At 59.5% G+C, this 24612-nt stretch overlaps 1 protein-coding gene across 2 annotated transcripts; it reads left to right on the top strand.

Moving 5' to 3' along the window:
• Positions 1 to 493: 493 nt before the first annotated feature.
• GBGT1 (globoside alpha-1,3-N-acetylgalactosaminyltransferase 1 (FORS blood group)) lies at positions 494 to 10029 on the top strand. 2 transcript variants are annotated; one of them, XM_028090567.2, is made up of 7 exons: positions 494 to 631; positions 1307 to 1495; positions 2071 to 2136; positions 6284 to 6334; positions 6416 to 6451; positions 7174 to 7308; positions 8531 to 10029. In XM_028090567.2, exons 2-7 carry the CDS (start codon positions 1425 to 1427, stop codon positions 9213 to 9215), a joined length of 1044 nt encoding a protein of 347 aa, XP_027946368.1. In that variant the 5' UTR covers positions 494 to 631; positions 1307 to 1424; the 3' UTR covers positions 9216 to 10029. The 2 variants fall into 2 exon arrangements, with proteins under 2 accessions (XP_027946368.1, XP_087874985.1); XM_088018859.1 differs by lacking the exon at positions 494 to 631 and adding an exon at positions 1849 to 1944 and having other exon boundaries at positions 1407 to 1495.
• Positions 10030 to 24612: the final 14583 nt, after the last annotated feature.

Genomic DNA, 24612 nt, shown 5'->3' with positions numbered 1-24612 from the left:
CAAGGCTCAATGCTACCCCAACAAGTAGGAGGAAAGTATGGTAACTCCTTTTGGGGGGAGGGGGTAGGCTCAGAGAGATTTCGGAGGCGCTGAGCTAAACCGCAAGGTGAGTGCAATGTTCAGCTGGTTTTTCCTTCCTGTGATTGTTTCCACGTTCTTCCAAAAACATGAAAGTTTTTCTGATTTCTCAGGCCCTCACCCTCGCCCTGAGTTCCCGGACCGGTTTGTCCCGCTACCGGGCTGGGCCCGCTGCGTGACAGGCTGCCGCCCAGAGGGCCAGGAGAGAGCGGCGCCCACGGCACCCCGCGCCCTAGGACCCCGGGGCCTGGTGCTTTGGCCCGCGGGCGGGGCGTGAGCGGCAGGTGGGCAGGGGCTGGGACCCGCGGGTGGGGGGGGGCGGGGGAGGGAGCGCGCTGGCGGGTTGGGAGGGGCGGGGGAGGGAGCGCGCTGGCGGGTGGGCGGGGCGTGCGGCTCCTTTTTGCCCGGCCGCCGGCCCTGCCCCAGGGTCGGCCCCCGGCGCGGCTGCAGGCGTGGCCAACGGGTATCGCCGGGGCCCTGGAGAGCTGAGTCCCTGGTTTCCGGCCCGGGCTGTGCCCCTCCGTCCGCCCTAAACCCTGTCCGGTCGCAAGGGGTGAGTCTACAGCCCGCGGGGACAGTCGCGCTACCCACGTCCTGCGTCGCGGGGCAGTGGCGGGCGGAAGTGGGGTGCGTGTCTGGGCACCAGGGCCACCGGGTGCAGACTGCTTTGGCGGGGGCGGACACGGAGGCTGGGGTGGAGGGGGAGGAGAGTGACTTGATCAAGGTGACCGGAGCCAGGGAGGGCTGAAGCGCGTTCCCGCCGTCCCCTGGAGAGCCCAGGCTCGGCCTCCAGGAGGAAGACACGGCTGCCATCCCTACCCCACCGCAAGGGCATCAGGCGGCCCCTCTCTGCGCAGCCCCCGCCCAAGCCGGGCGTGTCCCCGCTGGGCCGGCCCTGGGCTCGATTTCCGGTGTCCCCGCTGTTACCCCTGGGAATCTTTCTCCAAGCCCCGCCCAAGCGCCCCGCCCTGCGCTGCTCCCGAGTCCCTGGGCAGGACGCCCTGTGCTCCCCGCGGAGGGCGGGGGTTGGGAGGAAGACAGCCCAGGCAGCGGGGGGGGGGGGGACGGTCCGCCTCTCCCGAGTCACAGCTGCAGGATTCGGCTGAGCACTGAGCCACTGTCCCCCTGTCCACCTACCCGAGCTGTCATAGCTGGGGCCACCCAGGGGAAGGCAGGGCAGCAAGGATGGGGCCAGTATCCCCTGGATATCGGGAACATTCCTTTGCAGGTGTTCCTCGGATCCCGGAGACACAGGCTCAGAGCTTGACAGGCCTGGGAGAGGTGGACTGACTCACCAAGCCCGCTCAGTCTCTCCAAGTACCCGGGTTCAAAGGCTTCACCCAGCAATGCGCTGCCGCAGACTGGCCCTGGGCCTAGGATTCTGCCTGCTGTTGGGCATTGCCCTCTTTTTTCTGCGGTGAGCATATCCCCATGGAGCCCTCCCTTCACCCCAGACTTCTCCCTTTCTTGGCATCTCAACCCCCAAACCTTGATCCCTTTATGGATCCCTAGGTCCCACCCACCTCTCTTGGCACGCCGGTCCCTCAACCCCCACCCCCCCACCCCAGTAAGACCAAACTAGTTTTGGTTTCTGGATTTTGATTAGTAATGGCCTCCGGGCCTTTGCTCTTGCTCTTTCCTCTGCCTGGACTGCTCTTCTAGCCATGTTAATGAAGAACTCCTGTTCAAACACAATTCACCCCATCTGTTCTTTCTGTGAAGTCCTCCCATCACCACCACCACCCCTCACCACCACTCCCCCATGCGTAGGGCCTGGCATCAAAAACACTCCTGCCCCAGGAATGAAGGACCGCATGGGTGAATAATGGCCACATTGCAGAAGACCAGGAGGATTGGACCTCTGAGGTCAGCCAGACCCAAGGAGTGGTAGGGGATCCCCAGATGCACCCCGCTGGGGGCCTTCACTCCCATCAACGTGCATTAGGTGGGTTTTCAGCTTCATGACAGTCAACAGGTGTTTTTCCTTCCCAGGATGTATGTGGAGAACTGGCTGCCCTTCTCCTATGTCCCGTATTACCTCCCCTGCCCAGAGATCTTGTAAGTATGGGGCGGGGAGAATTTGGGCCCTGTGGGCTGCCTGGAGTGGGGACACTGGGTGAGTTTTAGGGTCACTTTGCAGGTTATTAGGTCCTAAGCTCATGATTCTGATCAGTTTGGTAAGTGTCGGGTAATTTATGGGCTGTGGAGTAAAATGTCCATGTCAGTCCTCTGGCGTCCCTGCAGCGCCCCCTCTGTGCTTTGACCTTGAGCATGCCGCAGGGCTCTGAGCCTCACTTTTTCATCTGTAAAATGGGATGATGGAAGTCCCCTCCTGGGCCACCTGGAGCATGGAGTGTGATGACACCTGTAAAGAGTCATCTGTAGCACACACCACACAGCAGGTGCTCAGGAAATAGTTGGACTTGACTTTTTGCTAAATTTTGTGTTCAGTGTGGATTCAAGGAACAAATTAACATGGGACCAGACTTCCCCCCCATAACGAACCTGACTTCTTGACAGTTAAGAGTGAAAAAAATGGGCTGGGACAGTCTTAAGTGGGGGAGGTATCCTCGTGATAGCTAGAGGCAAGTTTAAAATCTGGTTCATAGACTGCTAATTAACCACAAGGCATGTTTCACTGTTATAAACATAGAATATAGTCAGTTAGGAAGCTGGAAAGCAGAAAAGACAAGGAAAAATACCCTCTTGCGTCCTACTGGTTTGAGTTATACTTTGCTTCCAAAGTTCATGGTCAACTTGTTGGTTGCTGCCCTTTCTAGTTGAACCGACTGTGCATCTTACTTGGTTCTAAAAGCAGAAAGGCTGCTTGCTATTGAAAATAGTTGTGATCGGGGCGCCTGGGTGGCTCAGTCGGTTAAGCGGCGGCCTTCGGCTCAGGTCATGATCCTGGGGTCCTGAGATCGAGCCCCACCTCTGGCTCCCTGCTCGGCGGAGAGCCTGCTTCTCCCTCTCCCTCTGCCTGCCACTCTGCCTACTTGTGCTCTCTCTCTGTCAAATAAATAAATAAAATATTTTTTTAAAAAAAAGAAAATAGTTGTGATCATAATGTTTTTGCAATTTTTATCCTGTGATCCCAGAACTGGCTGTGTTCTTCAGCGTGTGTTCATGCTCTTCGTGGTCACCACCCTTTAATTGCCCCCAGGAACTGGGTCATAATTCTTGAACTCCTCCCCCTTTCCCACAAAGGACGGGGCGGGGGGGGGGGGATTTCGGTTGTTTTCAATTCCCCAGGATTCTTTTTTTTTTAAAAGATTTTATTTAGGGCGCCTGGGTGGCTCAGTTGGTTAAGCGACTGCCTTCGGCTCAGGTCATGATCCTGGAGTCCCGGGATCGAGTCCTGCATCGGGCTCCCTGCTCAGCAGGGAGTCTGCTTCGCCCTCTGACCCTCCCTCCTCTCATGTGCTCTCTCTCTCTCTCAAATAAATAAATAAATCTTAAAATAAACAAATAAATAAAGATTTTATTTATTTATTTGAGAGAGAGCAAGCATGAGCGAGGGAAGGAGCAGAGGGAGAAGCAGGCGCCCCACGGAGCAGGGAGCCCAACATGGGGCTCGATCCCAGGACCCTGAGATCATGACCCAAGCAGAAGGCAGACGCTTCACCGACTGAGCCACCCAGGTGCCCCCTCCAATTGCCCAGGATTCTAAATGAGTTTGCAATGAGCAGCTCTAGATATAAAGCTTTTTTTCCATATTAAAAATCCTTTCATTTGTTAGTTCCCTCCCTGGGCCAGGCTCCCATTCTCTCGTTCACACGGACTCCACTCCCTGGCCAAGACTAGAGGAAGCACTGGGTGTTGTGAAAAGCAACAACCAAACCACCTTGCTGATTTGAGCGGCAGGGGATGCTATCTCCTGAGTTTTGATTTCATTTCCTTGATTTCTACCGAGGCTCTCCTTTCTCCCACCCCCTTCCCACGAACTGAATTTCCTCTTCCCTGATGCACCTGCCACATTGCCTTCTCTCCCTGGCCTGTTTGTGGAGGCTCTGGCACCACTTTGGGCCCAAAGTATTTGCTACATTTTTTTTTTCTTTCCAGTTCCACTTAGCTCTTTTTTTAAATAGATTGAAGTTGGAAAATTTTTGTGTGTGTGTTAAATGGTCACATCTTCCTGTCTTTTCATCTGGATTTCTTCACTTTTAGTTTTCCTACCTACGGGTGTGAAAATGTGAAGTTTTGTTTTGTTTCGGGGTTTTTTGGTTTCTTTTGGCTCTGGCTCATCTGTGGTTCCGGCGTTCTTATGACTGAACGAGTGCTTTAATAAGGCTGGAGCGTGGCTGGGCTTGGGGAGGAGCCAGCTGCCAGGGTTGTGGGCCCTCTTCCTCACTTCCTGCCTTTGCAGAGTGCCCTCACTTTCCGAGTGGGACCTGAGTGCTTGTTTGGGTGGAAACTAGGGCAGACAATCAGTGTGACAGACTGACTTTTAAAAATTGTTGATTCAAGAGTTTAAACTAATCACAGAAAGATAAACACATATTACAGGATTCCACTTACATGAGCTCTCTAGAATAACCAAATTCATTGAAACAGAAGTAGAATAATGGTTACCAGGGGCCGGGCGGGGGGGGGGGGGTCAGCATTTCATGGGGACGGAGTTTCAGTTTGGGAAGATGAGAAGGTTCTGGAGAGGGATGGTGGGGACGGCTGCACAACAGTGTGAACGTGCTTCAGGCCCCTGAACTGTGCGCTTAAAAATGGTTAAAATAGGGGTGCCTGGTTGATCGTCTGACTCTTGGTTTCAGCTCAGGTCATGATCTCAAGGGTCATGAGATCGAGCCCCATGTCAGGCCCCACATTCAGCAGGGAATCTGCTTGAGATTCTCCCTCTCTCTCCCTCTACCCCCACCCTCTCTTTCTCTTCCTCTAAAATAAATATATCTTTTTTGAAAAATGGTTAAAATAGTAAAGCTTTGTTTTGTACATTTTACCACCAAAAGAGAGAGAGAGAGAAGCATAGACTAAAAATTGGTAGGAAAACTTAAGGAGGCTTAAGCTATCCCATCAAAGATGCCATATTGAAAATTCCTTAGTGAATGGCAAGTGCGGTGTGCTTAGGTGGTCTGGCCTGACAGCCGGCCTCAGGCCTCTTCTGCAGCTGCTGCACGCCCCGGGTGACCTCGGGCCGCCTCTGCCTTCTCTGGGCCTCGCTTCCACCCTCTGGGGAAGGACGTCATTGGGAGGACTTTCAAGCCTGAGGAGTCAAACGTCTGGCCCCAGGTCCTTCCAGCCCGCAGGTGGCCGAGCCAGAGGCTCTACGCAAACCTGCAGGGCCCTCCATCTTGCTTCACCCAAGCTGCCCTCGGCTGAAGCTAGTAGAGGCTGGCCACGCAGGCTGCCTGCCAAGAAAGGGACAAGATGGTCTTAATGAGCGTTTGCTCTGTGCTGGACATGGACGCATACCTTGATTCTCAGGGCAGCTCTGAGGGTGAGGGATGGTTCCCCATTTTACAGATGAGGAAGTGTGGGGGCATGAGTCAGGATTCCATGATAGACACAGAACAGAGGAGGGAGGGAGAAAGGTAGATTGATGGAGCTGAGCCAGTCTGGAATCCGGGGAGCAGGCCCCAGGAAGGGCAGGCTGGAGCTCAGGCCGGCGCTGACACTGGCAGAATGTCTTCACAGAAACCTCAGTTCTGCTCTTCAAGCCTTTCCACCAGATTCTATCAAGCCCACCCAGGCCCAGCAGGATCATCTCTACCTAAGGGCAGCTGGTGTAGGTGTTAATTACATCCACCAAATACCATCGAAGCAACACCTTGATTGCTGTTTGTGTAACTGGGTCCCGCAAGTGACCATCACCGTGGGCTCAGGTGACTCAGCTCAGGTCCCCAGGCGAGAAGGCGATCACCGGGTCTTTGCAGCTTCTCAAAACTTCTACCCATTGCCAGGCCCCTACAGAGTGACATGCTTGAAAGAGCATCAGCTTTGGGAGACAGGTGACACTGGGTACCGATTGCCACCCCGCCACTCAGTGACCCTGGACAGACTGCTTCTGCAGGAGCCCAGCCCCTGCAGGGTGGGCAGAGCAGTGGGGAAGGTTCCAGGGAGTCTGCCTGGAACCTCTGGCATGGTGCCTGCCCCATGGGGGTGTTTGCTTCTTCTCCACTCTGTCCTTCCTGCTCTGAGTAGCTCTGTCCCCTGCCCTGGCACTAACACCTCTCTCTCTCGCCTCTGCCACCAGCAACATGAAACTGCAGTATAAAGGGGAGAAGCCGTTCCAGCCAGTGACCTGGTAAGCAGACTGCCATCTCCCCCTTTGTGGCCCCGGGGGCTGGGGGCTGCCTCCCCTCACCACTGCCCTTCTTGGTTACAGGTCACTGTACCCTCAGCCCAAGCTGCTGGAGCAGAGGTAGGTGTTGGGCAGGGTCTGGGTGCAGAATGGAGAGATTGGCGGGAGGAGGGGGGGCGTGGAGTGGGGAGGGCAGGTGCAGAGCTCCTATTTATAAGCTGGGGTGGTGGGGATGTCAGGTGGCCTTGGGGTCCAGCTAGTCTGGGACCTGGGTTCCAGTCCCATTCTGTCACTAGCTGTGTGACTTGGGGCAGGTTACCGAACTGCTCTGAACTATTTCTGTACGGGTGGATAGAATATCCACTTCATAGCAGGTTGGATGGAGGACTAGATGAGACGGTGTTTGCAAAAGGCACAGCTCCGGGTGCCTGAGTGGCTCAGTTCAGTTGAGAGTCCGACTCTTGATCTCAGAGTCTTGAGTTCAAGCCCCACATTGGGCTCTATGCTGGGCATGGAGCCTACTTAAAGCGGGGGGAGCACAGCTGCATAGTAGGTGCTCAATCCGGGGTTCCTGCTGATATTGCGACCCCTCATGTATTAGGCACTTAGCAGGCACCTGAAGTGCTAGGCTCCCTTACACACTGGATGTGCATTCACTCCTGGTCCTCTCGACCATGCCGGGGAGGAGCTATTATTATCCCCACTTCCCATAGGAGGCTACTGAGGCCCAGAGACAGGGATGAAGCTGCCCCAGGTCACACAGCATGGGAGGCAGGGCCAGGATGAGACTGCGGCTTTCCCAAGGGAAAGGCCTCACCCCCCACGGCCTGCCCTGCCGCTAGGCCTACTGAGCTGCTGACGCTTACACCCTGGTTGGCGCCCATCGTCTCCGAGGGAACCTTTGACCCTGAGCTTCTGCAACACATCTACCAGCCACTGAACCTGACCATCGGAGTCACGGTGTTTGCCGTGGGGAAGTGAGTAGTGGGCTGGGTCGGGGGATGTCACTGAGCCATGGGAGCTTACAGTCTGGGAAGGGACAAGACCTGGACCTGGGACCCTGCCTGGTTGCCAGGAAAGCCCTGAACCAGGCGCTGTGCGTGTGGGAAGGTAGGGAGTAGAGGGTGATGACGGGAGGGCTTCCTGGAGGAGGGGATCTGGCCCTGGAAGGGGAGCGGCAGGAGCCTTTGTGAGGACACCCCCTTGGCCTCCTCACCCCTCTCTGTTCCCCTGGAACAGTGCAGGCAGGCATGAAGGACTGGAAACACTCAAGACCACCTCACATAACTGGGGGTCCATGGTCAGGCCACAGGTAGGTCAAGCCCCGCCCTCAGGACCCTCTCCCCTCTCCCCACTCTGGGCCTGCCTACTCTCTGGATATCTCCTGTTTTCCTCTCCTCTCCCTCACCCCACCTAGCCTTGCCTTGAAAAGGCCTGGCAGCCTCCCCCTGCGTCTCTTTCTGGGACTCCCGAGGGAGAAACCACGGTGGAACCCCAATACTGCAGGTGCTAGCCAGATGATGGGTGGCCCGCCTGGGTCAGGTTCCATCGGCTTTGACCTGGGGGTGGGGTGTGGCCTGCAGTTTCCTCCAGCTGGGCCCCAAGCCCCCAGCACCACTCACCTCACCTTGATGCAGCCACTTAGCCTGCCATGTGGTCACTTTCCTCTCTCTGAGCCTCAGTGTCTTTGCCTCTAAAATGGGGGTTATGGGGAGGGCGCGTGGCTGGCTCAGTCAGTGAAGTGTGCGACTTGATCTCGGAGTCATGGGTTTGAGCCCCATGTTGGGTGTAGAGTTTACTAAAAAAAAAAAACCAATAAACTTTAAAATGGGGATGTGGTGCCTGCCTTTAGGGAGTTCATGAGGCTGGAAGGAGCTAAGAATCCCTTAAAACAGTGCCTGGCACCTAGTTAAGTGCTCACTAAAAGTTAGCTCCATGTGCGAATTTAAGAATCCCTGTTAAGCATCCTTCCTACGAAGGAAGAAGCTGGTACTGTGATTGTGGGGGTCTGACAGAGGAGGACCCTGAGGTTTCAGACCTGAGTGGCATCTCAAAGTGAGGAGCTGGGAGGTGGACCCCAGCCTGGCCGAGCCCAGGCCCCAGGCCCTGCAAGGGGCCAGCCCATAGTGGGGACACGGGCAGTGGGGGGTGGGGCCAGCAAGGTCGATGAGGTCATTCCCCCACCCGCCTCCCCGCCAGGTACACCCAGTTCATCAAGCACTTCCTGGAGTCGGCCGAGCAGTTCTTCATGCAGGGTTATCGGGTGCGGTACTATGTCTTCACTAATGACCCTGCGGCCGTTCCTCGGGTCCCGCTGGGCCCCGGCCGCAGCCTCAGCACCATCCCCATCCAGAAGCACTCCTGCTGGGAGGAGATTTCCATGTGCCGGATGGAGACCATCAGCCAGCACATTGCCAAGACTGCGCACCGGGAGGTGGATTACCTCTTCTGTCTCAATGTGGACATGGTGTTCCGGAACCTGTGGGGCCCTGAGACCTTGGGGGACCTGGTGGCTGCCATTCACCCAGGCTACTACGCTGTACCCCGCCAGCAGTTCCCCTATGAGCGCAGGCATGTTTCCACCGCCTTCGTGGCAGACGGCGAGGGGGACTTCTATTATGGTGGGGCCGTCTTTGGGGGGCGAGTGGCCAGGGTGTACGAGTTTACCAGGGGCTGCCACATGGCCATCCTGGCGGACAAGGCCAATGGCATCATGGCAGCCTGGCAGGAGGAGAGCCACCTGAACCGTCGCTTCCTCTTGCACAAGCCCTCCAAAGTGCTGTCCCCTGAGTACCTCTGGGATGACAGGAAGCCCCAGCCACCCAGCCTGAAGCTGATCCGCTTTTCGACGCTGGACAAGGCCACCGGGTGGCTGAGGAGCTGACGGCAGAGCCAGGGCTGAGGTGGATGGGGACCCCCAGCCCTGCAGCCAGCTCGCCCCAGTGCCTCCCTTCTCGGGCCTCGGGTGAGACCAGTCCGGCCCTGCCTTAGTCTGTTAGCAGAATTCAACCGGAAAATGGAGACTGAAAACCCTTTGTAAACTGTAAAGTGCTGTACCCACATGAGGAGAACACAAAGATCACACAGCCCTAGAACAGTCAGCCAGGAAGAGGGGAGGCAGAGGCGAAGCAGACAGGGCCTGGCAGGCTCTACCCAGCAGACGTGCCTTCGGGGCAGGCTCTGGAGTCAGCCCTCCTCCACACCTGAGACCCCACCTCTGCCCCCCCCTTCTGTTGCCTGTTGCCCCTAAAGTTGTACTTCGAAGCCCCTGGTGTGAAAGGCAGCCCAGACCCCTCTTCTCTGGCTGCCGGGGGTCCTAGGTACTCTGATGTCCCCCTGCCATACAGAGCCAACCCCCCGCTCGGCCCTGGAGGGAACCTTGGCAGTGGAACAGGCCTGGCTCTCTCTCGTGTCAAGCCTAGCCTGTACCCCACGGTGGGCCACAGTCCCTGCCACCAGCCACCTCCTTTTGTAAGAGGGCTTGGGCAGCTTTTAACAAAGGTGGCGTGGGGGGCGTCTGTGTGGCTCAGTCGGTTGAGCGGCCGACTCTTGGTTTTGGCTCAGGTCATGATCTCAGGGTCCTGAGATAGAGCCCCTGCCCTTGGGCTCCACGCTCAGCAGGGAGTCTGCTCAAGATTCTCTCTCCCTCTGCCCCGCCCCCCAATCATGCGCATGCGCACACACACATGCACGCTCTAAAATAAATAAATCTTTAAAAAAAAAAAATAGCTGGCATGTGCTAAGCCCTAACCAGGGTGTTTTCACCTGCACATCTGAGGGTCTGTCCGGCCAGCCACTGGGGATCCAGGCAGCCTGGATTTCAAATACAGTCAGCTTGTGCGGGTGGAGGAGGGAGGGTCCGGTTGTCCAGAAAATCTGGACTAAAGCTGACCGCCGCAACAAACAGGATTTGGTTCCCAGCCTCCTGGGAGCGGGGCGAAGTGAGCACGTGCTGTCAGGCGTGCCATACTCTCAACAATCAAGGGGAGCAGAGCCCATCAGCTGGCCACTGGGTGGCCTCTCGGGCCCTGAGCCCGTAACACAGGTGTCTGCTGGTGCTCCTGAAACCAGGGTCAGCCTCGGCCCTATGAGGCCACTGGTGGGCGTGCGGCACCGAGCCTGTGGCGCAGGCCCAGGATTAGAGGGCCTGGGAGGGCAGCATCAGTGCGGTGGCCCCAGAGGGACTTCAGAGCACCCCCCCCTCGACATCCCGTGGTTGTGTCTGCCTGGCAGGACAGAGATGGGGTGCATTCAGGGTTTGGTGGCCCAGTGTTTAGTCGTCTGGGGGCAGCAGCTCCTTTGCCACGGAGGGCTCAGAGGGGTACTCTCTGGCCACATTGGGAGGAATAGGTACCTACCCACTAGGCCACCCTGGCAAAGCTGGGGATCAGCCCAAAGCCCACTCCTCCTGTAGCCTGTGGTCTGGCCAGCGAGCAAGGACAGACTGCCAAAGTCTGAGCAGAGGGAGTGAGCAGAGGAGAGGGTTTGCGCTGGGGAGGATGGGTCAGGGAGAGGTGCTGGGGTGCTTCCGGGCAGAGGGGCAAGGGTGGGCCCACAGCCTGTATGTCCCAGTGGGGAGCACCTTCCCAGAGCATCAGGATCTGCCCTGTGATGCCAGTTGTGTTGAAGAAGCAGAACTTGCCTTCAAGGAGCTTCTACCTTGGGGCAGGGAGAGGCCCCCTGGTGTGGAGACCAGAGAAGGCCTCCCGGGGGAGGTGGTCCCAAGGCCCAGGCGGCAGCAGCAGGCTTGCAGGGGAGAAAGGAACCCCTGCCTCACTCCCAGCCCAGCCTCTCCTGGACCCAGCTGATTTCCCTTCTCAGCCTTGGCCCAAATCCCCAAGGAATATGACTGACCCTGGTCCACATCGCAGGACACAGCCCTCAGACACGAGTTGAGGGAGTGACAGGACCCAATTCCTGGAACCAAACCAGGGTCCAAGCTACTTTCCAAAACAGAGCTGAGGGCTTGGAGCCAGAGCTGCTGCATGGGTGGGGAGGGGTAAGGAGCCTGGTGGGGGTTGGGAGGGGTGGAGGGGGCCAGGGCCTGACCCAGCAGATGGATGGGGGAAGGCCCAGAGACAGTCCCAGCAGCTCTGGGCCCCTGTCTGACGGGATCAGATCTGAGCCACAGGCACCACAGTTGACAGGGCCCATCAGTTTTGGGGGCTTTGAGGTTTTCTAAATTGCAAAGGTACTTCTTTAAGAAATAGACAAAATCACAAATACAAAATGTCTGTGGTGGAGGCCCCTGACACTTAAGCTTCCTCTCCCTTGCCAACTGCCTCCTCCCCACACGTGACAGTCCCACATCACGGCCACAGGGCCTGGCCCGCACACCTCTACTCACACTGCCCACCAGTCAGGTCTGTTTGTCCTATCACCCAGCCGATTTCTGGGGACTCACGCCTGACATCACCTCCAGGAAGCCTGCCTTGATTTGTGCCCCGCTCCAAAGTGGGTGCCTTTCAGTGTTCCCACCAACCCTCCTCATCCCTGTGCCATTTACAATGTCTGCCCATCTCCATCCCTTGCCCAGTTGGTAAACTCCAAGACGGGACAGACCGTGGCTGGCCCGGGTTCCCCCTGTACCTGAAACCCAGGAGGCCCTCTATAAATGTTGAACAACTACATGAGGGGTGACAGCTGAGAGAACATGGGGTTAAGAGTCTGTCCTAGCACCTGTGGGATGTTGGACAGTTCATCCGAGGCCCTGGGGTGAGGATCAAACAAGATTATGGCTGGAACTCCTCTTGGGCAGCTACTCTGGGACGTGGCTAGGTCTGGAACCTCCAAGCAGCCTGCCCCACCCCAGAAGGAAGTAGATGACCTCCATAGCCCCCATTACACAGGAGTAAACAGACAGCCTGCTCATTCCTAGTTGGTTTTGGGGTTCCATGCTTGAGCGGGGGCAATAACATGCCCACCAAGCTCCTTCTAAATCTAGGATGCTGTGGCTCTGGTAAGACTGCCCCAATTGTGTCCCCCAGGCCCCCCAGCCCACAGTGTCCCTGACTCATTGCCCAACATCCAGAGAGCCCTGCATGATCTGGTCTAGACATGCTCCCCAGTGTCTCCAGCCTCCCTAGGGCCTTCCTCCCCCAGGGAGCCCATCAAGCCTTTGCCCCTCAGAGCCCCCTGCAGCCACTGCCCTTCACATGGCCCCCCATCCGGGACGGCCTCCCCTCCAAGCCTGGGTTCAGAGACTACTTCCTTGGGCTCCTCTGGTAAGCTTAGGCTTTGGGTCAGATTGAGCTGGGTTCAAACCCACAGCAGGGCCATGTCACAGCCCTGTGACAGGCAAGCCCGTGTGGTGGCTGCTAAGAGCCTCAGTGGAAATGGGGTCTGTGGCCCTGACTTCAGCAGGTTGAGCTGGGGGCACAGGGGGCTGCCTGGCTGGGGGAGTCCCAACCCAGGATAAGGCCTGTGATGGTCAGTGCGGGGCTCAGTGAGGGTGAAGAGAAATGACCCCGAGTCCCCCGTTCATGTTCACAGCTGGACTTGGCCACTCAGAGCTGAGTAACCTTGATCTTTGAGATCACTTCTTGTGTATAAAAAGGGGTGAAATCACTGAGCACCCAAGAGGGTTCTGTGCAACACTACACCCAATGCTCGGGCACCCTGGTGGGGGGCTCCCTCCTTCCTGGGCTCCTTCCCACCCCTCTGACTCCAACCAGGGCTGCAGCCAGGGACAGGCTGGACCTCATGTCCGGGCCCCTGCCAGGAGGACTAGAAGAGGTGTAGAGGAGGAGTAAGGGGCAGACTGACCTCCTTGCCTGTACTCGGTGTCCACGGCCGCCTCCAGGTCCCCTGGCCCAGCCGCGCCCCCCCGCCCCGGCCCCTGCAGGTTACATGTGGGGACCAGGACAGGACAGCGCTGTATCACCCGCGACTCCCGTGTCTCCAGGTCTCCAACGCCAACCCGGCCCAGCGCCCGATGGCCCTCTCGCCCGCTTGAGTTTGGGGCGGTACGAGGTCCCAGCGGGCGCGCGAGGCAGAGAGCAGGCAGCGGGGCAGGAGACGCGTGGGACCCGCGGCGCGCTGGGCCCTCGGTGCGCCGCGGCGAGGCGCGGCTCCTGTGCACGCGCTGTCGGGCCCCCACAGACCCGCGTGCCCGCAACCGCGGACACGAGTCCCGGCGGCCCCGGAAGGGCCCACCCACCGCCGCCCGCGGGAGGGAGGCCGGCGCGCGCGACACACGCCCTCGAGCGCGCCCCCGAGCTCGCGCCGCGGCGCCAGCCCCTCACACCTGCGGCGGGCGGGGCGGGGCGGGGCGGGGCGGGGCCGCGGCTGTCCCCGCCCACCCGGCCGGAGCCCGGGAGCCCGGGCGGAACCGAGCAGCGGGGCCCGAGCGGCCAGCGGCGCAGCGCGGCGCAGACAATGGGAGCCGCGCGGGCGGCGGCGGCGGCGGCGGCGGCGGCGGCGGCGGTGCGGGCGGCGGCGGTTGCGGAGCTCCGGGCCCGGCGGGGACGGGAGGCCGCGCCATGAGCCCCGCAGCCGGGCGCCCCCCTGCGCCGCGCGCGGGCCGAGGCGAGCGGCCTCTGCGAGCCCCGGGCCCCGCCCTGGGGCCGGCGATGCGCTGCCAGGGCTGAGGATGATGGTAGATTGCCAGGTGAGTGCCCCGGCCCGGCCCTGTCCGCCCTCCCAGCCGGTGGGGGTGGAGGGAGGACCACATGTCCCTGGCCCACACCCCATCCGGCGAGGAGGGAGCACGGCGCCCGGTCCACGCTGAGCGCGCGCTTACGCAGTTCCGCATCCAACCCCTCCTGGTACAACTGGGAAACTGAGACCAGGAGGGGCGGGGACTGGCCCGGGGCGCGTGAGGTGAGCGGAGTCCGGAGGAGAAGGGAAGGTTCTGGCCTCTCAGGCCAGGGCTCAACTCTCCCATGGGGTTTCCAATGGGAATGAGAGGCCCTAAGATCCTGGGGGACCCCGTTCACCCCCTCCCATCTGGGGCCGTCTCCTCTGAGCATCCCCACGCGCCCACAGGTACATACACACATTGACTTCACAGATGGGGACCATAGGATGGAGTCAGAGGAGGGGTGGACACTGGAGAGATGACAAGGGGGAGAGAAGAAAGGGACTGGAGGCAGCCATGGGGTAGGGGCATCCAGTCGCCTGCAGCATGCCCAGGACTTATACATGGGGAGGGGAGACACGCCAGGCTGATGATCATGAGTTCCCAAGGTGCCCGGGGGCTGTCAGGGCACAGGGAGGACAGGGACTGGGGTCCAGTGTCCACCACCATCCTGGGCTACTGGAAGTAGGAAGAGACACCCCCCTAGTGCAGAGGGCGCTACAGCACAGAAGGCCTCAGCTTACTCTTCTGTCAGTTGGGCTGTTGAGACAGGGTGTCCCTAGGGTCCCACAGGTTTGTAGAAGAGCCTGTTGGCCTTGGATCTCCATCCCTGACCCACTGTGCTCCCAGTCCTGGGAAAATGCTTTGTACTCCCTCGAGGTCCTTCTGAGCAGAGGGCAGCCTGGAGGCTTGGGGGGGGGGGGGGCTGAGGACCTGGGTTTGCAGAACCTGGCAGAGCACTGACCACTGGCCTGGGGACCAAGGTCAAGACCTTCCTTGTTGCAGCCTCAGGGGCCCCATTTGGAAGAGGTTCCAGGGTCAGTGCTCCGGCCAGGGTGAGGAGGCCTTAGGAAGGAACCGAGCACCAGGACCGGAGAGGGAAATGGGGGACAAGGGAGGCTTCCGAAGTTCCTCACATCGTCTCCAGAGCCCCCAGGTCCTGCTCCTTTACCCTCTAAGGCCAGGGAGAGTCACTGCCTTGGCTACACCCAAACAAAGGTGTGTGTTTTGTTTTCTGGTTTTCCTTCTGGGGCTGCCATGCTGGTGCTGACCACCAGGGGTCAGGCCGTGCCCACTCTGCTCCCTGAAGCCACCAGAGCCGGGAAGGGATACCCTGGGGTCATGCTGGGCGTCCCCTGCTTCCACCCCAACAGGCACCTCTGATCATTAGCTTCCACGTCCCCCATGTGAGCTGCTCAGAGGCAGGAGGGGGCTCTGAGACCCTCTCGTGGACTCGGGCAGCTACTGGGCCCCTGGCCCTCACCCTGAGCAGGGGCTGTGCTGGGCCTGGGCGCGGCGGGGCTGGAAGGTCCCCCCCCGGGTCCCTGTCCTTGCAGGGGCTCCCAGCCCAGACGGGGAGATGGACCAAAGCACAAAAGCAAATCCAGGTGAAAGGGAAGAGCAAGGGCTGCAGGGAGGCGAGGCGGGGTGAAGGAGGGCGGGCAGGGGCCCCTGGCTGGGGCCTCACAGGCCTCCAGGGTGAGCCTGATGCTGGGAGCAGAAGGATAGTAGCAGCCAGCCTGCACACGTCTGCTAGCAGTGTGCTGCGGGGAAGGGCCAAGCTGCAGAGACCCGGAGGCAGAGAGCCTTGGGCCAGAGAGGAGCTGAGAGAGAGCTGGGGAGAGGGCTCTGGAGGGAGGGGGGCAGGGCCAGACCCCAGCCTGGAAGGATGTACTACTAGCTGTCTGCGCCATGGGGCACACTGGCCTTCCGTGGACCATGTCACAGTTCCTGTACCAGAATCCCGGCTCAGCTCAGGGGGAGCCTCTGCCTCCAGGTCCCCCAGGAGGCCGGGGCTGCAGCCTCTGCTCAGGCTCAACTGGGGCAGGCTCTGTCGCCAAGACCGCTCACATGGTGTTGGCAGGATTCATCTGGGTAATGGGTGGGTGCAGAGTGATATTCCAGAAGGAAGTATCCTGTGGTCAGGCTTGATTCTGGGAGGCTGAAGATGAGGTTGATAATCAAGGTCTATCTATTGTGTGCTCGCAGGCACTCTGTCCTCACTGCCCTAGGTCACCTCCTGAATCGCCCTCAGGTTCCTGGGGCTCTGCCTAGAACACCGGCTTGGCTGCACTTGGCCAGGGTGACCGAGGTGGGGGTTGGTACCGGGGGAGTGAGTGTATTTGGTTTTTCTTGCTGCTGTAACAAAGTACCACAAATTGGGTGGCTCAAAACAACAGAAATTTATTCTCTGTCACTTCTGAAGGCCAAAAGTCCAAAATCAGGTGTTGGCAGTTCCATGCTCTCTCTAGAAGCTCAAGGAGAGGATCCTTCCTACCTCTTCCAACTTCTGGTGGTGCCAGCAACCCCATAGCGTTTCTTGACTGATAGGTGCATTGCTCCAAACTCTGCTTCAGTCTTCACATAGCCTCCCCTGCGTGTCTGTGTCCGGTTTTCCCCATTTTATAAAGACTCCAGTCATTGGATTAGGGCCCACCCTCTTGCAGTGTGTCCTCATCTTAACCTAATGACATCTGCAAAGACACTATTTCCAAGTGAGGTTTATTCACAGGTGCTGGGTTAGCTTTTTGGGGACACAGTTCAACCCATAACAGGAGCACTGGAGTGCTTCTTGCCCCGAAGGCCAGGTCCCCAGGTGCCCAGAGGGCTGGGGGAGCAGTTGGGGTCTGGGGAGGTCTCCGGCACCCATCAGGGGCAGAGGCCCCCAGCGCCGGGTTGTGGCCTGAGTGCGGTCTGAGGGTGTGCCGTCAGGAACAGCAGGTGGCGCTGTGACCCCCTTGCCGCATCCCCAGCCCAGCTCGGAGCACCACGCGGATAGACAAAGGTCTCACCTTCCAGTTGCGAGGAGACAACACCCAACTGTAAACACAACAGGAGCCCCATCATTTCAGGGGTGACACGCACCACAGAGGAAGTCAAATAAGGTGGGGCCACATGGTAGTGACTCGGTGGCTCCGTGGATGGGAGGCCCAGGAACCTAGCAGGGCCAGGCCTCCCCAGGTCGGGAGTTGGCGTTTCCTTCTACACCTGCAAGCCGAGCCAGCCCTTCTCAGCCATTTTCAAGAGCCCTGGGCTCCTCCCAGGGCAGCTAGGATTACCCTCCGTGGTTTCCTGGCAGGTCATCTGTTACTGCCCGGCAGGGCGGCTGTGTCTGAGGGGCACACGGAAGGCAGCCATCTAGATGGGTGGGCTGTCGAGACTTGAGGGGTCCCTGTCCCCAGAGACCCTGCCCAGGGCGGGGCAGTGCTGCCTGAGCTCCCCCACTGCTCACCTGCTGGGGTTCTGCCCTGTCCTCATACAAACCCGAGAAGGCCACCTGGGGCTGAGGAACAGGGGCCCCAGGCTCCCCATGGGAGAATAGGCTCCTAGGGGCATCAGTGGAATGAAGCAAAGTGCCCAGAAGTGAGGCCATTTCTCACTGTGGCCCCCGGGCACTCCCGGGTCCCATGAGGCTGAGGCCGCTAGCCCTTGACAGTGGGTCACTCGCTAATTCTCACAACGGAAACTAACCAAGGGCCTCTGTGCAGAGCTCACCTTGGTTCAAATCTGAGAAGATGAGGCCATGGCGAAGAAATACAGGACAGAGAGTAGGTCCTAGGAGAAGGCATCGCGCTGGGAGGCTGGGGACCTGGGGTCAGTGGCCGCTCGGGGCTGTGCTCTGCAGATTAACTCCCAGGCCCTCCCCCACTTTCGTGGGGTGCTGTGGACAGCCAGGCTGTAGCGCCTTCCCTGTGCCTGGCCTTGGGCTGCAGTGTCTCATTGTATCCGCAACACGGGTACCACTGCCATTTTGAGATACAGAAGGGGAAACTAAGGCACTGGACGGTGAACAGATTCCCCAGCTATGTGATGGCAGGGCTGGTGGGGACACATCCTTGTGGGCAGACATGCCTGGGAGGGGCCGGGCCTAGGGGCTGGCACCAAGTTCCTTGCAATTTCAATGAGCTTCCAATGTCAGGGCTGGGCAGGCCCCAAGGTGATGGTTAACAGCGGGAGTGGAGACATAAACAGAGTTAATGAGCCCCTTCGTCCTCTCCCCGTTTTAATGAAGGCCTTGGGCTCTGGGCTCTGCGTTTTCTCAGAGTTCTGGGGTTTTGATCCTCGGAGTCTTCACTTAGGGCCACCGCTGGGTGCGTCTCTGTGGGGGTCGGGGAATCTAGATGCCTCCTCCCAAGGCAGCTGAGCCAGAGTGAGGAGGTGGAAAAGAGAGGGGAATCCCCCTAAAAAGGACAAGCCCCAGAAGGAGGGAGAGTTCCCATGGTAACCTGGAGCAGTGGCTTGGCAACTACAGGTCCCCAAAATACTTGCCAGCAGGCAGGCTCAGGGCTGGGGCTTTCCAGTGGCCTCTGTGTAGACCCTAGCTGGGGGGTCTGATCCACCCCCCACCCAGCAGCCCCCGCCCTGGATCCTTCCTGACAGAAACCCCAGTCTGCCCCTCCCTCCTCATTACTCCACCCTGCCAGCCAGCCACCTGGTGTCAGGCCATCCCCTTAGCAACAGAAGCTACTTCCTGGATACCTGAGTGACAATTGGTGGTGGCACGATGTCAGAAAATGTTGGGTCAGAGGGCGCCATAGAAGGGGACGGGTGCCAGCCAGGGGAAGGGGAAGCTGGGCTTGGGGCCCTGGACATTGTACCCCCTACAGCTGCGAGTGACCTGGGCCTGGGGACAGGGTGGCAGGGCAAGGTGTGGCTGGGAGGGTTAGAGCCCCCTGGAATAGGGGACTCTGGTTCTGATCCGGGCCAGCTGAGACTGACTAGCTCTGTTGACCTTGGCATGTCGCTGGCCTCAGTTTCCCCATCTGTGGCCCCATCTTCCCCTATGCTTGTGTGTGCACCATTCGGTGCATGAACACTGCCCTGTAAATCATGCCACCTGCTGGGGCTTTGGGGTGGCCAGGACCAGACTAGCCTCTATGCTTGCTCCTCCACTGGCCTGCTTCCGCCTGCTTCCCATCTGGGTGTGGGGGGTAGGCAGGCGGCCTCATGGTTAAGGCCATTGGCTTTGGAGATGGACACCTGTGTCGGGAACCCAGTGCAGTGCTTCTTACCGAGTGTCCTAGAATGGGCGCTAAACCCCTCTGAGCCTTACTGTTCCTCCCGCTGTGAGCAAAATGTGGAGACCGAAGGAATCCAGTCATGTGGGCTCTGTTAGGGCCTTTTGTTTGTGGGCACTGACCCCGTCCCCAGCAATGAGCACACAGACCAGGGTTGTGTCCACAGGGAGGGAGCAAGGCCCCGGAGCCCCTTGCCTTGGCTTGGAATGGAGGAGAAGGGCCTTTGGGGTCCAGACTGCCCTGGGCGGGGTGTTGGATTTTGGAGCTGGGAAGGGTATGAGGTGCAGGTACCCTCAGGTGTTCTCTCTGGGGAGGGCAGTGATGGGTAGTCTTGTTGGTGCCCTCAGGGCTTCCCAACGTGCCCTCAGGGAGCCAGGATTCTAGTCTGACCTTGACCATTCACTCACTCTGTGATCTTGGGCCATCACCCCACCCTCTGTACCTCCCAGGCCCCGTCTGTCAAAAGGGGAGGGGGCGTGCCCACCTCCGGCCTTGGGAGGAGGCTTGCGTGGCATCCTCAGCCCTGTGCCGGGCACCCACGTTGGATTTGGGAGCCGCGGCTCCGGCTCCGTTGCTCCCGGGCCGCGCCTCTGCCCACTCTGCCCAGCCGCCCCTCACTCGTGCGCGGCAGGAGGAGGGGCGGGGCAAGGGCGGCGCAGACAATGGCCCAGGCCCGGGTGGCGGCGGCAGTGCCCGGAGCGGGGGCGGGGAGCTGCAGGCCGGGCGCACTCCTGTCCTCGGCCCCAGGCGGGGTGCAGCCTCTGCCCGCGTTTATGCTGGTGGTCCCGCCGAGTGTGCGGGCGGACGGGGTGAGCCCCAGCCCCGCGGGCAGCCGGGGAGAGGACGGGGCAGGGCCACAAGGCCACAGGAGCTAGGATGCGGTGGCGGGAGCTAGGATGCGGGAGGGCTGCCCCCCCCCCCCGTCCCCACCCCCTCCCATCCCCCCAACCCCCTCCTGCCTCCCAGCTCCCAGGCCTGAGAGGGGCGGGGTTCCCCTTGGGGCCGGAGGGCACCCGGGTTCTTCCCCCTTTCTGGGTTGGGATCCGGAATGCATTCCCTTAGGGAAGGCACACCAAACCTTCTCTGCACACCACCTGATGTTCCAGGTGTACCCACCTGACCTGTGTGTGTGAGCTGCGGTGGGGAGGGCGTCGTCCTGGCCCCTGAGTTCTGAGTCCAGAAACGTACCCCTCCTTTGGGATCCTGTGGAGTGCAGACCTTCCCTTGTCCGGGAGGCCCTCTACCTATAACTGTGTAGGTCAAAACAGGGAGGGGGGGAAGCAGGGTGTTCAAGCCCTGCTGCTCTCTGCTGGATTCCTGCTCTACCCACTGCACCTGGCTGGGCTGCAGCGGGCGGAGGAGGAGCCCAGCCCTGAATGTCTCCGTCCACAGCTCTCAGCATGCAGGTCAAGGCTGTCTTGAGGTCAAGGGGGAGAGAGAAGTCTGGGAAGGCTGGGTGGGAGCACAGGCTTGGACTCACAGGATCCCAGACAGGTGGTTCCCTCAACTTCCCTGTGGACTCATGGATGTCAAGGTGTGTGAAGTATTCCTGAAGTCCCTGGTGCCGTCACCAGCAGGGAGCCCTCCGCAGGTGGCAGGAAATGTCTCTTCCCCTCTGAGGAAGGCAGATGGTGGTGTGGCCCACCAGCTGTGAAGACAGACGGTGTCGCCTGGCGCCCGGCCTGAGTTGAATCCACGTGTTTTTCTAGGTGGGGAAACGGGGGCCTGGAGAAGCTGAGTAGATTGCCGGGCCCCATCTGAAGGTGAGCTCCACCTGGATCGCCTTCCTCCCTGAGGCCAGAGTTCTAGGGTGTACTGCCCAGGAAGTTGCCTGGGGGTGCTCTTTGGCCCTCCAGGTGCTCAGGGTTGAGGTAACAGGGTGAGGCAGTCCACCTGGCCTGAGGCCCTGGGCGGCCAGACAGGTGACAGCTGTGGGCTGCACAGCGAGGCAAGTGGAAGGGTAGGCAGGCGGCACCCAGTGCGGAGAAGCATCACCTGCCTGCCCCCCCCCCCCCCCCCCGCAGCAGAGGATTGCAATTTTTAAGTATTTCAAGGAGTTTCCTTCGTAGCCACAGGGGGCCAGGAAATCCTTGCACAAAACACATGCGTCCTTCTTCCCTTCTCGCCAGCCCTGCCAGCTCCCTTCTCACCAGTCCTGCCAGCAGACGGGACGGGCCCTGAGGGCACATCCTCCCAGGTCTGGGGCCACAGGGTGGCCACTTTTGTCAGGCAGATGTGCGGGGAGTGGGAGATACCTCTGAGGCTTGGGGGGTGCTGTACCGTGCCTTTGGGTGACTGCGCACATTTGAGTGGATTTGTGGCCACGTGCGTCCCCCTGTGCCACCAATGTGCGTGACGAGCCCAGCGGTGGCTGAGTGCACATGTGTGTGAAGGGACTCATGTGGTGCAAGTGCAAACACATGACTAATTACGGGGTGGGGGAGAGGGGAGACTTGCTCGTGGGGCTCGAGAGTGCATACGTGTGCTCGTGTTTGCACCTTGCTTTTCCAAAGCGTGGGGCCCAGGTTGTGACCGTGAGGAGGCCTGCATGTTCCTGCCCCGTCCACTTCTCCATGATCAGGTTTCTCAGCTGTGAAAGGGGCTAATAAGTGTATGCAGCTCACAAGGTTGGGGCGGCTTTGCTCAGCACCGTGCCGGATGGTGGCATGGAGACCTGCGCTGCCTTTGGAGGGCCCCTGGCAGGGGCATCCCGCTGGTGCCTGGCCGCCCTTGCCACGTCTCCCATGTAGGAGCAGGTGGGGACAGACGGGAGAGGCCCAGGGACCTTGCCAAGGAGGAGAAACCAAGGAAGGAGCAAAGTCGTGGCTTGGCAGAGGGTCAATGGGTGGCAGGAGGGGGGACAAAGGCTGTGGCTCTGAAACTGTCACTCAGCCCCAAGGCCCTGCCCCCAGCTCCACCCCCCCACCCCACCCCCCCGCCTCTGGGGAAACTTCCTTGCCTGAAGACTGTGGGAAAGAGGGCAGCAGGCACCAGCTCCCCGACCTCCCGGCAGCCAGCTGGAGCCCCAGATCCCTTCCAGAGGCTAGGGCAGCTCAGGAGGTCCCCCTCTGAAAGGGGATCCCTGCTTCCCAGGCCCTGGGCCCCCCACGTGAAGGCAGTGGGCGGGTGGCAGCACCGGGCACATGGTGTCCCTGGCACGGCAGGCAGCCTCCTCACCACAAGGACCCATTTGTCCCAACTCCCCCGGCCCTGAAGCCCCAAGTGACCAGGCCCTGCTGGGCACAGGGGCCTGACTGTGGGCTCAGCTCCCCCCACCCTCCCTGCCTCAGCCAGCCCTGCCTGTGCTTCATGGACCGGCTCCTTAGCACAGGCCAGACCACAGCAGAGCAACTTCAACTTACCCGATGAGCAGAGACCCATCCCCCCACGACTTATTATTGCGCCCGGAATTTCAGAAGGAGAAAAAAAAACCCAGGTTGAACCAGAGCTGAACTGCCTGCCCACCTCCCCACCCTGACATCCCACGGCAGGCAGGCTGGCTTCTGGGAACCTCCTGGCTCCTGTTTCCCAGAAAGCCTGGCTTGCCTCCAGCCTCGTTCTCTGGAAAGCACTCGAATGGCAGGTTGGCAAAGAGAGCCATGCCCTTCCTGTGCCCTTCCTCCTTGCCATCCCTCAGGCTCCTCTCCAGCCGTGCTGCCTCCTCCATGAAGCTTTTCTGGTGATCTCCCCGCAGGCAACTTTTTAGCCCCGAACTCTGAATATTTTTGAATCTAGAGACTTTGAAACTGGAGGAGCTGTCTGGACCATCAAGCTTTCTGGTGCATCCTAGGTATTTGTTGAGAGCCCACTGTGTGCCAGGCACTGTTATAGGTGTCGATACATCAGGGAACAGAGTCCCTGCCTGCTCTCAAGGAGCTTACACCCCTTCCAATTTTTAAAAAGAGGGAAGAACTGAAAACACACTTAGAGCACCCAGTGCTGTTTCCACTCCTGCGATGGTAATGTGTGCATACATGAGTGGTGGAGTCACCCGCCTACCCGTTCCCAGGTATGGGAATGCGTCATGGGCCAGGCATCATTCTGGCACTTGGGTATGAGGGGTGAGCAGGACAGATGCTGCCCCCAGGGAGCTTAGAGGCCAGTGCGGGGGAGGGGGTATGAGGCTACCCCACAGTCTGTGAATTGTTTTCTTAATCCCCTTCTGGAGTCTTCCCCCACATGTCTTCCGCCCCCTACCTTCTCGCTCGCCCATCCTCGTCCCTCAAAGGACACGGCATGCTCAGCCCCTCTTACCCTATTCTGTTTTTTTCTTCTACAGCATACTCACCTTCCAACACACATTTTACTTCTTACGCCCCTAGACCAGAAGGTGATTGCTCCCTCTTTTGTTCCCTGGTGTATCGCTGGTACCTGCACCTGGCCTGACACCTAGCAGGGGCTCAATCAATCCATGTGGGCTGAGTGCTACAGATTATTGCTGGTCCTCAGGGACATGGGATAAATTGAAATTGTTCAGAGACTTTTATGGCAGTTTGAATTTGCTGGGAGGATTTTCGATTGCATTTTCTGAAGTGCCAGTTGTCCCTGACTTGGAGGGTCCTAGTCAGGCCCTATCCTCAGTGTTTCCATCCAATATTTCAAGCTTTTGGAGGTGGAGGTCATCCCCATATGTAGGCCAGGACGAGGGTCAGCAAGTAGCAGGCTGGGGGTTTGAGCCTGGACTCTGTCTACCCAGAGCCCCAGCTCGTAGCTGCTGCCCTAATCCTTAAAGTTAGACGTTGGGCTCATTGTCGAGACGGGCATGGGGGCAGGCCCAAAGGGGCAGGAAGCTGTCCTCGGCAGCCATAGGAGGGGGGCTGGCGGTGCCCTTGGCAGTGCCGGATCCTGCCAGGCACGGAGCCAGCAGGAGCAGCTGGGGCGGGGCCTCGAGTCTCGGATTCTCAGCCTCTTGGCAACCTGTGTGACTCAGTGGGCTGGTAAAAAGGGCTGGCAGGTGGGCAGTGGGTGAATCAGCAGCTGGAGCAACCCACTGACCTACCGCTGGGTTACTGTCCGGCCTGGAGCGGGGCCGAGCCTCAGCTGCCGAAATACCTAGCCCCTCCTTGCCTTTCTCCCTGGCTGGTGTTACTTGTGGCTGTACCATTCATTCCAGGGGTTCCCCAGGTCTCCCCAGCCTGGAGCAGGGGAAAGGGCCTTCCTCTGGCCCCTCTCAGCCCTTCTATAAAGCAGGGGTGCTCGGCCCACAGAAGGGCTCCGGAAGGATAGAATCACGCTCAGCCCTTCTTATAAAGAGCTGGGAGCAGCTGACCGCACAGGCCTCCAAGCCAGACTGCTGTGGGACTTCAGGTGAGTTTGATAGGTCTCCAGGCTCCTGTCCCCGAGCTCACCTGCACACCTGCCTCTCACATCGTGACACTTAAATTATATCCACGCGGGCACATCAGTGAATGGTAGAAATATTGGGGGGAGGGGAGGTCATTGACTCCAGCTTAGACACTGGGTTG

This window comes from Eumetopias jubatus, unplaced genomic scaffold (genome assembly GCF_037043125.1).
Source record: "Eumetopias jubatus isolate StellerSeaLion01/CBP00866 unplaced genomic scaffold, mEumJub1_p1.0 scaffold_15, whole genome shotgun sequence".
In the NCBI taxonomy this organism is placed as follows: Eukaryota; Metazoa; Chordata; class Mammalia; order Carnivora; family Otariidae; genus Eumetopias; species Eumetopias jubatus.
Note: the sequence above shows the minus strand (reverse complement) of the source record. Positions and strands in the feature narration are given on the sequence as shown.

Coding starts and splice junctions, on each gene's coding strand:
- GBGT1 (XM_028090567.2), top strand. CDS start 1,425: ATGCGCTGCCGCAGACTGGCCCTGGGCCTAGGATTCTGCCTGCTGTTG. Junction 1,496..2,070: donor ATTGCCCTCTTTTTTCTGCG/GTGAGCATATCC, acceptor TTTCCTTCCCAG/GATGTATGTGGAGAACTGGC. Junction 6,452..7,173: donor CCCAAGCTGCTGGAGCAGAG/GTAGGTGTTGGG, acceptor CCCTGCCGCTAG/GCCTACTGAGCTGCTGACGC.